Source organism: Hyaena hyaena, unplaced genomic scaffold (genome assembly GCF_003009895.1).
Source record: "Hyaena hyaena isolate Hyena2069 unplaced genomic scaffold, ASM300989v1 scaffold_82, whole genome shotgun sequence".
NCBI classification, from domain to species: Eukaryota; Metazoa; Chordata; class Mammalia; order Carnivora; family Hyaenidae; genus Hyaena; species Hyaena hyaena.
The window spans coordinates 3,409,185-3,422,521 of NW_024080713.1; the positions used below are offsets into that span (position 1 = coordinate 3,409,185).

Below are 13,337 nucleotides of genomic sequence, written 5' to 3' on the forward strand. Positions count from 1 at the left end.
TGCAGGCGGGGTGCAGGGAGGCCCCCCATACTCACAGGGACCCAGGGTAAGGGCGTGCGGGTGGGGTGCAGGGAGGGCCCTGTACTCACAGGGACCCGGGGTAAGGGTGTGCGGACGGGGTGCAGGGAGGCTCCCATACTCACAGGGACCCGGGGCAAGGGCGTGGGGGGTGCAGGGAGGGGCCCCGTACACGCAGGGACCCCGGGCAAGGGCGTGCGGGGTGCAGGGAGGGCCCCCCGTACTCACAGGGACCCGGGGTAAGGGCGTGCGGGCGGGTTGCAGGGAGGGCCCCATACTCACAGGCCACATAGGACACCTCTACCTCCAGGCTCTCGATGTCAGCCACGTTCACATAGAAGAAAGGCTTGGACTCGGGAATGGTGCCCCCAATGCCAGGCAGGGAGACGTTGGCCAGGCAGCAGCAGCAGTACACTGTGGGACAGGAGAGGGAGAGGGGAGGGTGGCCCTCCTCCCCCCAAGCCCGCGGCCGCGGCCTCTGAGCAGTCAGCCCCTGAGGTCGCTGTGGAGGGCTCTGCTCTGTGCTGTCCTGGCACCTGAGTCACACGGGGCTCCGGCATGCTGAGGGGTGGGCGGGGCCACAAGCCTTTCGGGCCCCACGGTGGATCCTGAACTCAAGTCACGCCAACAACGCCTGACCCCTTCCAGCTTCCAGTCTGCCGCTCACAGCCCCCGCTTGGGATCTGGCACTGTTGACCTTGCCCTCTCTCCAAACTCCTGCCTGTGGGAACCCCCGTTTCTCCCGGCTCCCTCCCTGCTTCCCACGGCCCCACCTCAGTCTCCCGTCCTCCACCTTTACTGCTTCACCTCCTGTGCCCGCATCACCTCCCCCACTCGCACTCTCCCCGAGTGACGCCGTCCGACCCGTGGCCACCGGCACTTGACTCGCCAGCCTCACTGTCCCCCAGCGCCTGGTGTCCACCTCACGGAGGCCTCACGGACAGCAGACACGCACCGTATCCAAAGCCACCGCTATCACTCCACCCCATACTCCTCCCGGACCCTCAGCTGGTGGCCCCACATCTTTGTCATCATGGACCCTTCCTCCATCACCTCACACACATCAGAACCTTCCAACCTAATCACACCAACTTCTGCCAAGTTGTCCTCTTTAATGTGCGAGAATCCCCATCTCCTCTCACCACCTATGTCCCTCACTAGACCACGGAGGCGCCCCCCAAACCACCTTCTGCACGGCCGCCAGAGCCCACATTCTAGAACGCAAGTCCAGCCCTGGCATTCCCAGGCTGAAAACCTGGCGCCCTCTTGGGACAGCCGTGACTCTTCTGAACTTGGCCAACAAGGCAAAGACCTGAGCAGTTTCTGCTCTGAGAAACTCAAGAAAGAACACACAACTCTGGCTTCTAGTTACCTCTATAACATACAACACCCACAGGAGGCGGAGAAAATATCAAAATGCGCTTTCGAAGTAAGGCAAATTTCCAAAGGATAAGGATCTGTTCTCCAAAGAACTTGATAAACTGAGACATGCAGCCGGCTGGGTGAGTGATCTGAAAAAATAAAGGGGAGGAGAAGGAATGGCTTGTTAAAAATGTGAAAAATATTCAGTGCAGGCATGTGCTGACCACCCCCCACTCTGCCCTTGCTCCCTGCATCCCCCCCCCAGCACCACAGACCACAAAGGACAACCAACAGATGCATTAAGGGATGGTTACTTCCACACAAAATGGTGTTTTTCACTTTAAAGTCTCACCTTGACGCTGAGTTTCGATACTGCAACAGCTCCCCTGATACAATGAGAGCTGAATTTAGGGACCCTTAAGTACTCAGGAGAGGGAGGCACAGAGGAAACAAGGCTGAACCTAACTTTTGAAGAGTCAGAGACGCCTCTGAAGTGACAGTACACCTCATGAGAACACCCAACTCAAAAACGTGACTGAGCCCTGGAAGGAGAACAGTGACGAGGTAGCAGTCTCATATCAGCTCCCCCGAGTACTCGGGGACCCGAGGGGTCTCCACAGGTTACGGGTAGGAGGACCCCACGGCCCCCCTGGCCCGACAACCACTGCACGTCGGGCCCCGCCTCTTCCTTCTCGCTAAGTGCAAGAAGCCGGTGGGCCCGTGCAGGCTGCTTCTAGGAGGCTGAGCCAGGAATGCCCCAGGGGCTCTGACCCCAGGAAAGCTGAATTCCAATGCCGGCTCTGCCATAGCCAACCTTTCTGGATCGCTTTCCTTATCTGTGAAACCAGGAGACCATCCCATTCCGCACATGGCTCTCCAGGATCATCTGAGAGAGAAAACATGAAATGCGCAGGAGCTGATGTAAGGATGCCCAGCGTCACAAGTGTCAGAAGCAATACCACTCACCACCCACTGGGGGGCGCCGGCGAGAGCACTTCTGACAAGTGGTACCCACACCAAGGAGGAGTAGACCTTGAGACATGCTGACACCGGAGCCTCCCTTTCCCGGGCAGCAGCGGCCCCCAGTACCACTGCCTTTCACTTGCCCCAAGTGGGCAGAAAAGCTGCCCTCCGCTGAGGCTGTCCTGCCCCTGTGCCTACCCCTGTCCCAGACCTCCAGGGGGAGAGGCGCTGAGCCATCACGTCTGGCCAGGTCCCTCCAATCACAATATTTCACAAAAGTCCAAAGGTAACGACCCGGCAATTGCACTACTAGGTATTTATCCAAAGGATCCCAAAATGCTCATTCAAAGGGGCACATGTACCCCAATGTTTATAGCAGCACGATCAACAATAGCTAAACTATGGAAAGAGCCCAAATGTCCATCCACTGATGAAAGGATAAAGATGTGTATGTATGTATGCATATATATCCTATATCTATACACACACACACACACACACACAAATGGAATACTACTCCACAATCAAAAAGAATGAAATCTTGCCATTTACAACAATATGGATGGGCCTAGAGTGTATTATGCTAAGTGAAATAAGTCAGACAAAGACAGATACCGTATGCTTTCACTCGTACATGGAATTTAAGAAACAAAGCAAATGAACATAGGGGAAGGGAAGCAAAAATAAGACAACAGAGAGGGAGGCAAACCATAAGAGACCCTTAAATACAGAGAACGAACAGGGTGGCTGGAGGAGAGGTGAATAGGGGGGATGGACTAGATAGGGGAGGGGCATTAAGGAGGGCACTTGATCTGATGAGCACTGGGTATTATATGCAAGTGATGAATCACTGAGTTCTAGTCCTGAAGCCAATACTACACTGTATGTTAACTAACTTGAATTTAAATAAGAAACAAACAAAGGCAACTTATACAGGAAGGGGAGCCTAGGGCTTTTCAGGTCCCTCCTAGCCTCCCCTCTGGTGATCCTCAAGCTTCAAGTGCCTTCTTTTACAGCAGGGAGACCTGCCAGTGTTTTGTCCAAATGTGTCCTGGGCCCCAGGCTCCCAGAGTAAATGACCAATCCTTAATTCTGATCTTATTTATTCAACCATTCATGAACGCACGGACAGGCACACACAAGAAATAGTTCTCACATACTTTGCACCAATCACTGTGCTAAGCAGTCTCAGTCCAACAATGAACAGAAGGCCCAGCCCCCGCCCCCAGATGTAGAAACTAGTGGGAGAAGCAGGTGCCCACGCGATCAACTCATGCGATCAAATCCCAGCCTGAGAGCTGTGATGGGGGGGGGGGGGGCAGGGGCTGTGGGGGCACACAGGAGATGCCCGACGGATTCTCAGAGAGACAGGGAAGACTTCCTGGAGGCAGCGTGTCTCATCTTTGACACGAAGGATAACTGAAGGGACTGTGTTACCGGTAGAGGGACCAGTGCGTGCACAGGCCCGGAGATAGCAGACGACGGCCAGCAGCTGAGGCGCTGGGCCTGGGCTGTGCCAGGGCGATGCGGGAAGTGGCCACGATGAGGAAGAGCCGTGCCGCCCTCTTCTAGAGGCCGCGGCAGAAAATGCACGCACCTCTCGACCTGACCCTGTCCGACCACCCAACACAACAGACGTTTCTGCTTTCATCTGAATCCACTGCCCCCTTCTGGGCCTTGTTCTGCTGCAGCTTTTCCAGGGAACTCTTTCCCTGAGCCGTGCAGCCCCTGCCTTCATGGTCTCCCTCCAAGCCTCCGCAGCAGGCACTGCAGACTCTGCACTCCCCAGCCGTGGCTGGCTCCCCTGTCCCTCGCCTCCCCATCCCCCCTGCCCAGGGACTCCGTCCGCTCCTGGGGTCAGTCCCTTCTCTCTCTCCCACCTGCCCCCTCCCAAGGAGGGGCCTCTACCAGCATCCGAGAGGCCCCGGGCCTGCCTGCCTTCCTTGGCAGTTAGTTTTGACTCTGACCCTGACTTTAAATTTTCTTGGAGGGAGGCAAGATGGCGGAGAAGCGGGGAGCTCCGTACATTTCACTCGCCCCCGTATCTCACAGGAGAAGGCCTGAAGCCACAGGAGCCCTTACAGAACCCTGGAGTTTAGGAGGAAAAGGAGACAGAGTCCGGCTGAGAAAACCTTATAGCGTGAGTGCGAACTGGGGAAGATAAAATCGGGCTGGGACCGGAGTCACAGAGGGAGGGGAGGGAGCCCCCTTCACCAGCAGCCACTGTGAGTCTAGGGGAGAAGAAAGGGCGGCTGAAACTGCTCAAGACACTGTCTGTGTCACTGGAGAAGGGGAAAACCTCAGCTGGGACACAGAGGGACCCAGTTTCCTGCTGTCCAGCTGACCCTGAGCAGGACGCGCTGGACCCAGGCGTCCCCTGGAGAAACTGCTGCTTGCTCGCCAGCTCGACCTGGAGGGGACACGGCGGCGCCTGAGGCCGTGCTGCTGTGCTTCTGGCTTCCCAGTGGGGAGGGGAAGAGGCTTGAAATGGCTCGGAGGGACTCGGCCTGCGGGTTTATATTTCGGGTGATATCAATGGGGTGCACAGACTAAGATCTGGAAATGAGGCGGGGCTTGGGACACAGAGCACTGCCCACCTTGGCTACGCCGCGCATAGGGATATCTGACCCAAAAGAGTTGAGTTGCAACACTTGGTTCTAGAAGGGACTGGGGCACCGCCATTTTTCTCCGCACAACCACCAAGGCAGGACCTCAGGGAGCGGCTCCCCAGTCGCACTGGAGGCTAAGACCTGCCTACACCAAACCATGCCCATCCCCGCTAGAGACCTGCCTTTTTTTTTTTTTTTTAAACCGGGGCGAGACCAACATGGATTCACTGCCCTGATTAATTCTAGATCAATTCTTTCTATTCAGATATATTTTTTCCCTTGACTCATTCATCTCCCTCCCCTCTGCCGGACTGGGCACTCTGGTCACTGGTTTGCTTAAACAGTCACATTTAATCCTTTCTCTAGATGTATATTCTACACCTCCACTGCTTTTTCTCTCTCTCTCTGGAGCAATCAGACTATATAGTTTCTCTGAGTCACATTCTCTTCACTTCTTTCTCCTCGCCTCTAACCATATTCTCCTCTTTCTCTCTCTGAATTAAGCCTCTTAGTCTCCTGCCTGGTCATTTCATTTCCAATATCACTTCCTCCTCACCCTGTCATTTCTTTGTATATGTTCTTCCGTCAGCACTGCATACACCCGATTTTTATTTGTAGCTGGGAATTCTGGTTTTATGCTTTTAGACTGTCCTTTTCTTTTGGGTTTTTTCTTTTCCTCTTTCTTTTTTATTTATTTTTGTTTTTATTATTTGTCTTCCCTCCTTCCTCTTTTTGTCCCTTCCTTTTTTCTTTTTCCATCTCGGTTTGCATGTTTGTTGGATTTGTCTGTGCATTTGTGTGCTTTTGTACCCTGCGTGTCTGTCTGTTTTCCAGGGCTACCTCAAGAAACAAGCCAAAGTACATACGGTGGAGAGTCCCAAATACCACTATAAGTAGGGAAATAAAATAACCAACGCCTCAACAAGAGAGACCAAGATACACCATCCAAAGAACACTTCCTGAACGGACAGGCCCTAAAGAGTCAAAGAACCTTCTGTAATACAGCAATACTCGGAGGTGCAGAGTGCATAACAAGCTTTTAAAACTAACAAGAGATAGAAAGCTAACCAAAATGACGAAACAAAAGAGCTCTCCTCTAAAGGAATTCCAGGAAGAAATGATAGCTAAAGAACTGCTCAAAACAGATATAAGCAACATAACTGAACAAGAATTTAGAACAATAGTCATAAAATTAATCCCTGCGCTTGAAAAAGGCGTGGAAGATATCAGAGAAACTATTGCTACAAAGACTACGTAGCTTAAAAATAGTTGTGATGAATTTAAAAATGGTATAAATGAGATGCATAATAAAATGGAGGCAACCAATGCACAGATTGAAGAGGCAGAAAGGATAATAGGTGAATTAGAAGACACAATTATAGAAAAAGAGGAAGCTGAGAAAGAGAGAAACTGATCCAGGAACACAAAAGGAGAGTTCAAGAGCTGAGCGATACAATCAAGCAAGCAGAACAATATCCGTATCAAAGGAACTCCAGAAGAGGAAGAGAGAGGGAAAGGTGCTGAAGGAGACCTTAAACAAAATTATAGCAGAGAATTTCCCCGATATGGGGATGGAAACAGACACTGAAATCCAAGAGGCACAGAGAACTTCCCTCAGACATTATTTGAATCGATCTTCTGCACAACATATCATAGTGAAACTAGCAAAACATAAGGACAGAGAATTTTGAAAGCAGCTAGGGAGAAAAGGGCCCTAACATACAAAGGGAAACCTATCAGAGTGGTGACAACCTACCTACTGAAACTTGGCAGGCCAGAAAGGAATGGCAGGAAATATTCAATGTGATGAACAGAAAAAATATGCAGCCAAAAATCCTCTATCCAGCAAGCCTGTCATTCAGAATAGGAGAGATAAAAGTCTTTCCAAATAAACAAAAATTGAAAGAATTCATCACCACTAAACCAGCCCTCCATGAAATCCTGAGAGGGATCTTTGAGGGAAATGTTGCAAGGATCACAAGGTACCAGAGATACCACCACAAGCATGAATCCTACAAAGGACACAATGACTCTAAACCCATATTTTTCAATAATAACACAATGTAAATGGGCTAAATGCCCCAATCAAAAGACATAGGGTAGCAGAATGGATAAAAAAACCAAAATCCATCTATTTGCTGTCCATAAGAAACACATTTTAGACCTGAGGACACCTTCAAATTGAAAGTAAGGGGATGGAGAAATATATATCATGCTGCTGGAAGTCAAAAGAAAGCTGGAGTAGCCATACTTATGTCAGACAAGCTGGACTTTAAAGGTAGTAACAAGGGAAGAGGAAGGGCATTATATAATAATTACAGGGTCTATCCATCAGAAAGCGCTAACAATTATAAATGTCTATGCACCGAATATGGAAGCACTGAAATACACAAAGCAATTAATGACAAACAGAAACAATCTTATGGATAAGAATGTGCTAATAGCAGGGGACTTTAATACTCCACTTACAGCAATGGACAGATCAACTAGACAGAAAATCACTAAAGAAACAATGGACCTGAATGACACATTGGACCAGAGGGGTATGACAGATATATGTAGAACTCTACATCCTGAGGCCATGGAATTCACTTTCTTCTCAAGTGCAAATAGCACATTCACCAAGATAGATCACATAATGGGACATAAAGCAGCACTCAAAAAATATAAAAGAATTGAGATCATACCATGCACACTTTCAGATCATAATGCTATGAAACTTGAAACCAATCACAAGAAGAAGTCTGGAAAACCTCCAAAAACATGGAGGTTAAAGAATGAATGGGTCAATCAGGCAACTAGAGAAGGAACTTAAAAATATATGGAAACAAATGAAAATGAAAATACAACAATCCAAACTCTATGAGACGTGGGAAAGTCAGTCCTAAGAGGGAAGTACACTGCACCCCAAGCCTATTTCAAGAAATTAGAAAAAGCGCAAGTACATAATCTAACAGTGCACCTAAAGGAACTAGAAGGAGAGCAACAAGAGCACCCCAAACCCAGTAGGAAAAGAGAAATAATAAAAATCAGGGCATAAACAATACAGAAACCAGAAAAACAGTTGCACAGATCAATGAAACCAAGAGTTGGTTTTTTGAAAAAATAAACAAAATTGATAAACCTCTAGCCAGGCTTCTCAAAAAGAAAAGAGAGAGCACTCAAATAGACAAAATCATGAATGAAAATGGACTTATTACAAACAACCCTCAGAAATACAAGCAATCATCAGGGAATACTATGAAAAATTATATGCCAACAAACTGGACAACTTAGAAGAAAAGGACAAATTCCTAAACACACACTCACTACCAAAATTCACACGGGATGAAATAGAAAATCTGAACAGACCCATAACTAGTGAAGAAATTGAATCAGTTATCAAAAATCTCCCAACAAATAAGAGCCCTGGGCCAGATGGCTTCCCTGGAAATTCTACCATACATTTAAAACAGAATTAATACCCAATCTTCTCAAGCTATTCCAAAAAATAGAAATCGAAGGAAAACTTCCGGACTCATTTTACGAAGCCAGCATCACTTTGATTCCCAAGCCAGACAGAGACCCAGCAAAAAAAAAAAAAAAAAAAAAGGAGAGATCTACAGGCCAAGATCCTTGATGAACACAAATGCAAAAATCCTCAACAAGATACTTGCAAATCAAATTCAACAGCACATAAAAAGAATTATCCGCCATCATCAAGTGGGATTCATTCCTGGGTTACAGGACTGGTTCAATATTCACAAATCAATCAATGTGATACATCACATTAATAAAAGAAAAGATAAAAACCATATGATCCTGTTGATAGATGCAGAAAAAGCATTTGACAAAATACAGAATCCCTTCTTAATAAAGACCCTCGAGTAAGTCGGGATAGAAGGAACTTACCTAAACATCCTAAAAGCCATCTATGAGAAGCCCTCAGCTAACATCATCCTCAATGTGGAAAAACTGAGAGCTTTCCCCCTGAGATCAGGAACACGACAGGGAAGTCCACTCTCACCACTGTTGTTTAACATAGTGCTGGAAGTCCTAGCATCAGCCATCAGACAACAAAAGGAAATCAAAGGCATCAGAAGTGGCAAGGAGGAAGTCAAACTTTCACTTTTCGCAGACGACATGATATTCTACATAGAAAACCCAACAGACTCTACCAGAAGCCTACAGAACTGATCCATGAATTCAGCAAAGTTGCAGCATACAAAATCAACATACAGAAATCGGTTGCATTTTTATACACCAACAATGAAGCAACAGAAAGAGAAATCAAGAAACTGATCCCATTCACAATTGCACCGAAAAACCCATAAAATACCTAGGAATAAACCTAACCAAAGATCTAGGAGATCTGTGTGATGAAAACTATAGAAAACTTATGAAGGAAATTGAAGAAAAGACAAAGAAATGGAAAAATATTCCATGCTCATGGATCGGAAGAATAAACATTGTTAAAATGTCAATACTACCCAAAGCAATCTATACATTCAATGCAATCCCAATCAAAATTGCACCAGCATTCTTCTCAAAACTAGAACTATCCTAAAATTTGTATGGAACCACAAAAGACCCCCAATAGCCAAAGTAATATTGAAAAAGAAAACCAAAAACAGGTGGGCATCACCATCCCAGACTTTAGCCTCTACTACAAAGCCGTCATCATCAAGACAGTATGGTACTGGCACAAAAACAGACACATAGACCAATGGAATAGACTAGAGACCTCAGAATTGGACCCACAGATGTATGGCCCACTAATCTTTGACAAAGCAGGAAAGAGTATCCAGTGGAAAAAAGACAGCCTCTTTAACAGATGGTGCTGGGAGAACCGGACAGCAACACGCAGAAGAATGAAACTAGATCATTTTCTCACACCGTACACAAAAATAAACTCAAAATGGATAAAGCACTTGAATGTGAGACAGGAAACCATCAAAACCCTAGAGGAGAAAGCAGGAAACAACCTCCTTGACCTCCACCACAGCAATTTCTTACTGGACACATCCCCAAAGGCAAGGGAATCAAGAGCAAAAATGACTATTGGGACCTCACCAAGATTAAAAGCTTCTGCACGGCAAAGGAAACAATCCATAAAACTAATAGGCGACTGACGGAATGGGAAAAGATAGTTGCAAATGACATTATCAGATAAAGGGCTAATATCCAAAATCTATAAGGCAGTCACCAAACTCCACACCCGAAAAACAAATAATCCAGTGAAGAAATGGGCAGAAGACATGAACAGACACTTCTCCAAAGAGGACATCCAGATGGCCAACAGACACATGAAATGATGCTCAGCATCCCTCCTCATCAGGGAAATACAAAGTAAAACCACATTGAAATACCACCTCATGCTGGTCAGAGTGGCTACAATGAACAAATCAGGAGACTCTGGATGCTGGCGAGGATGTGGAGAAACAGGCACCTTCCTACACTGTTGGTGGGAATGTAAACTGGTGCAGCCCCTCTGGAAAACAGTGTGGAGGTTCCTCAAAAAATTAACAATAGAACTCCCCTATGACCCAGCAGTAGCACTGCTAGGAATTTACCCGAGGGATACAGAAGTGCTGATGCATAGGGGCACATGTACCACAATGTTCATAGCAGCACTCTCAACAATTGCCAAAATATGGAAAAAGCCTAAGTGTCCATCAACTGATGAATGGATCAAGAAGATGTGGTTTACACCCCACACTTGTTCCAGCTCTTTGAAATAGTCTGTGTGAAGGTGAAAGTGCAGTTCAGTAATAAACTGTGTTGATTCAGTGAAAAAAAAAAAAAAAAAAGAAGATGTGGTTTATATATACAATGGAATACTACATGGCAATGAGAAAGTATGAAATATGGTCACTTGTAGCAACATGGATGGGACTTGAGGGTGTTATGGTGAGTAAAATAAGTCAGGCAGAGAAGGACAGATACCATATATTTGCACGTATAGGGGACAGGGAACGGAAGACCATGGGGGAGAAGAAGGGGGAAAATAGTTAGGGAGAGGAAGGGAGGCAAACCATGAGAAAGTCTTGAATGCTGAGAACAAACTGAGGGCTGATGGGGGTGGGGGAGAGGGGAAGGGGGTGATGGGCATGGAGGAGGGCACTTGTGGGGATAAGCATTGGGTGTTAGATGAAAACCAACTTGACAACAAACTAAGGAAGAAAAAAAATAAATACATTCACACTGATGTGCAGCAAAATAAATAAATATTCTTCATAGGTGTGTTCGCTCTGTAAAAATTCACTGAACCATATGTGTACGGTGTTACTGAACCATATATGTATGGTGTTCTTTTAACCTGTAGTGACAAAATATGTTTCAATAGACCGTTTACAGAGAAATTTCTTTCTATGTGCATACTTGCGATGTTCCATAAACGACCAGTGGAATCCTATCATATATATTACTGTTTCAGTGCTGCCATTTCTTCCCTGGTCCTTTCCTGTTTTACACGTATAAGCCCTGTCCCTCCATACCTCACCACCAGGTAATATGTATATATTAATAACCTAGTCTATATACCCAAAGATGGTCTTATGTTTATATATGCGTGTATGTTATATACCCATCTTTGCACCTGAGGCTGTGATTATTTTACAAAAGCATATTATCATCTCATAGACTGTACTTTGCTATTCTCACACGAAAACACTTCCTGGTAAACCTTGCACGTCAACCTGCATGCTCTAATTCATTATCTATAATGGGTGTATAATATATGGGGCATTCTAATTTTCCACCGCTCTGCATGATGCTGACTTAAACATTTTTATACAGACATTGTTATATTCTGGTGGTTTACAAATATAGGGCAGATCCTAAGGGGTGGGACTGCTAAAGCACAGGTACTTGTATTTTCAATATGCACTAACAAACTGTTTTTTAAAACGATGACCATTCACATTTCCATCTGCAACCTATCCAAGTGCCTTTCTTCCCGCATCACATGTCAACTAGAGCTTGACATGTATGCAATGAGCAGCAGCCCTCAGTACAGCAAAAGCAGATGGCGATTTCTACTTTCTCTCCCTCTGTCCCTCCTTCGTGGCCTCTTGGGGAGAGGAATCTGGGGACATCCGGGTCAGATGCTGGTCACCTCACTGTGGGTTTGAGATAGCCCAGCAGCAACCTGACTCAGGAGGAAAAGCTGGGGCAGAGTCTGGCGTGGTGAGAGAAAGAGCAGGTTCAGTCCATACAGACCCAGAATCGCCCGAATGACCCGCTGACCATTTCTTAATTATTGCCTCTCAGGGCATGTCATGGGGGGGGGGGGATGGGGGGAAATCCGTAACCTATGTTCTCCAGACTCCCACGGCACCTGGCTTCCAGTTACGTTCCTCCCACGGGAGGCAATGACTGGGGACTGGAAGGCAGAAGGAAGGGAGAAAAAGCTCTCTCCGGTTTCTCACTCATGCTGGTGCTGTGCCAGCAGCAGGGGACGCTTCTGATTCTAATCTCCAGCTTCTCCCAGCAGCCCCAGCTCAGCTGAGCCAGAGCCCCCAGACAGTCGGGCATCAGCAGGTGCACAGCGCCTAGGACACCTGAGCACAGGGGTGTAGGACTCCTCCGCAAGCTCCCACAGTTTTGATAATGTCGCCTCTCCTTCAGTTACCCCAGGCCTGGGAAGGTGTGGCAGGAAGCCGCAAGAGGGCCCTCAGTGATCCCCACCGCGTGGTGTTTACAGCCGTATGTAATCCCCTCTTCCTCCTGAGTAACTTGCTTTGACCAACAGAATATGGCGCCGTTGCGGGGCTGTCACTTCTACAGCTAGGTTACAAAGGGTTTTGATTTCCATTTTGCCAGCAGATGTTTTCACTTGCTGACTTCGATGAAGCGAGCCACCATGCTGGAGACACCCACCTCCCTACGGACTGAGGACAACAAAGAGGAGGAGGTACTGAGAGCCTTAGTCCATCAGCCTTCAAGGAAACCAATCCTCCAACAGCTACTGCCCCAGTCAAGCCTTCGGACAAGCCCCCAACCCTGGCCGATACCTTGACTGTAGTGTCATGGGAGACCGTGAAGCAGAGGACCCAGCCAAAACATGCCGGAATTCCTAGTTCACAGACACTGAGAGATAAGAAATTGGTACTATTTTAAACCATGAATTTGGGGGAAGTTTGTAATGCACAAATGGGTAACCAATCAAGTATCTATGTTACTTTGTTCCCTTTTTGCTCCTTTGGGGTTTCAGTGCCTAGATTACTGATTCCCTATACTGAAGTAGCCTGGAATATCTAACATAGTTTGTGTTTTCCTGATGAGACCCCAACTGGTACTTATTAGGGTTCACATTCCATGGTACAGTATTTAAGGTTCTCTATATAATTTGACTCCAACCTGCTTTCCCAATCTTTTCCCTCCTGGTCAGCTGACATAGGAATT

At 47.1% G+C, this 13,337-nt stretch overlaps 1 protein-coding gene across 1 annotated transcript in view; it reads right to left on the reverse strand.

Moving 5' to 3' along the window:
* Positions 1 to 13,337, reverse strand: part of DENND11 (DENN domain containing 11) — a 57,952-nt gene that overhangs the window by 8,581 nt on the left and 36,034 nt on the right. The window contains exons 5-6 of the mRNA XM_039234066.1: positions 1,391 to 1,529; positions 301 to 432 (exon numbers count right to left, since the gene is read on the reverse strand). Of these exons, the coding sequence (XP_039089997.1) occupies positions 301 to 432; positions 1,391 to 1,529 (271 nt within the window). The remainder of the gene's footprint in view (positions 1 to 300; positions 433 to 1,390; positions 1,530 to 13,337) is intronic.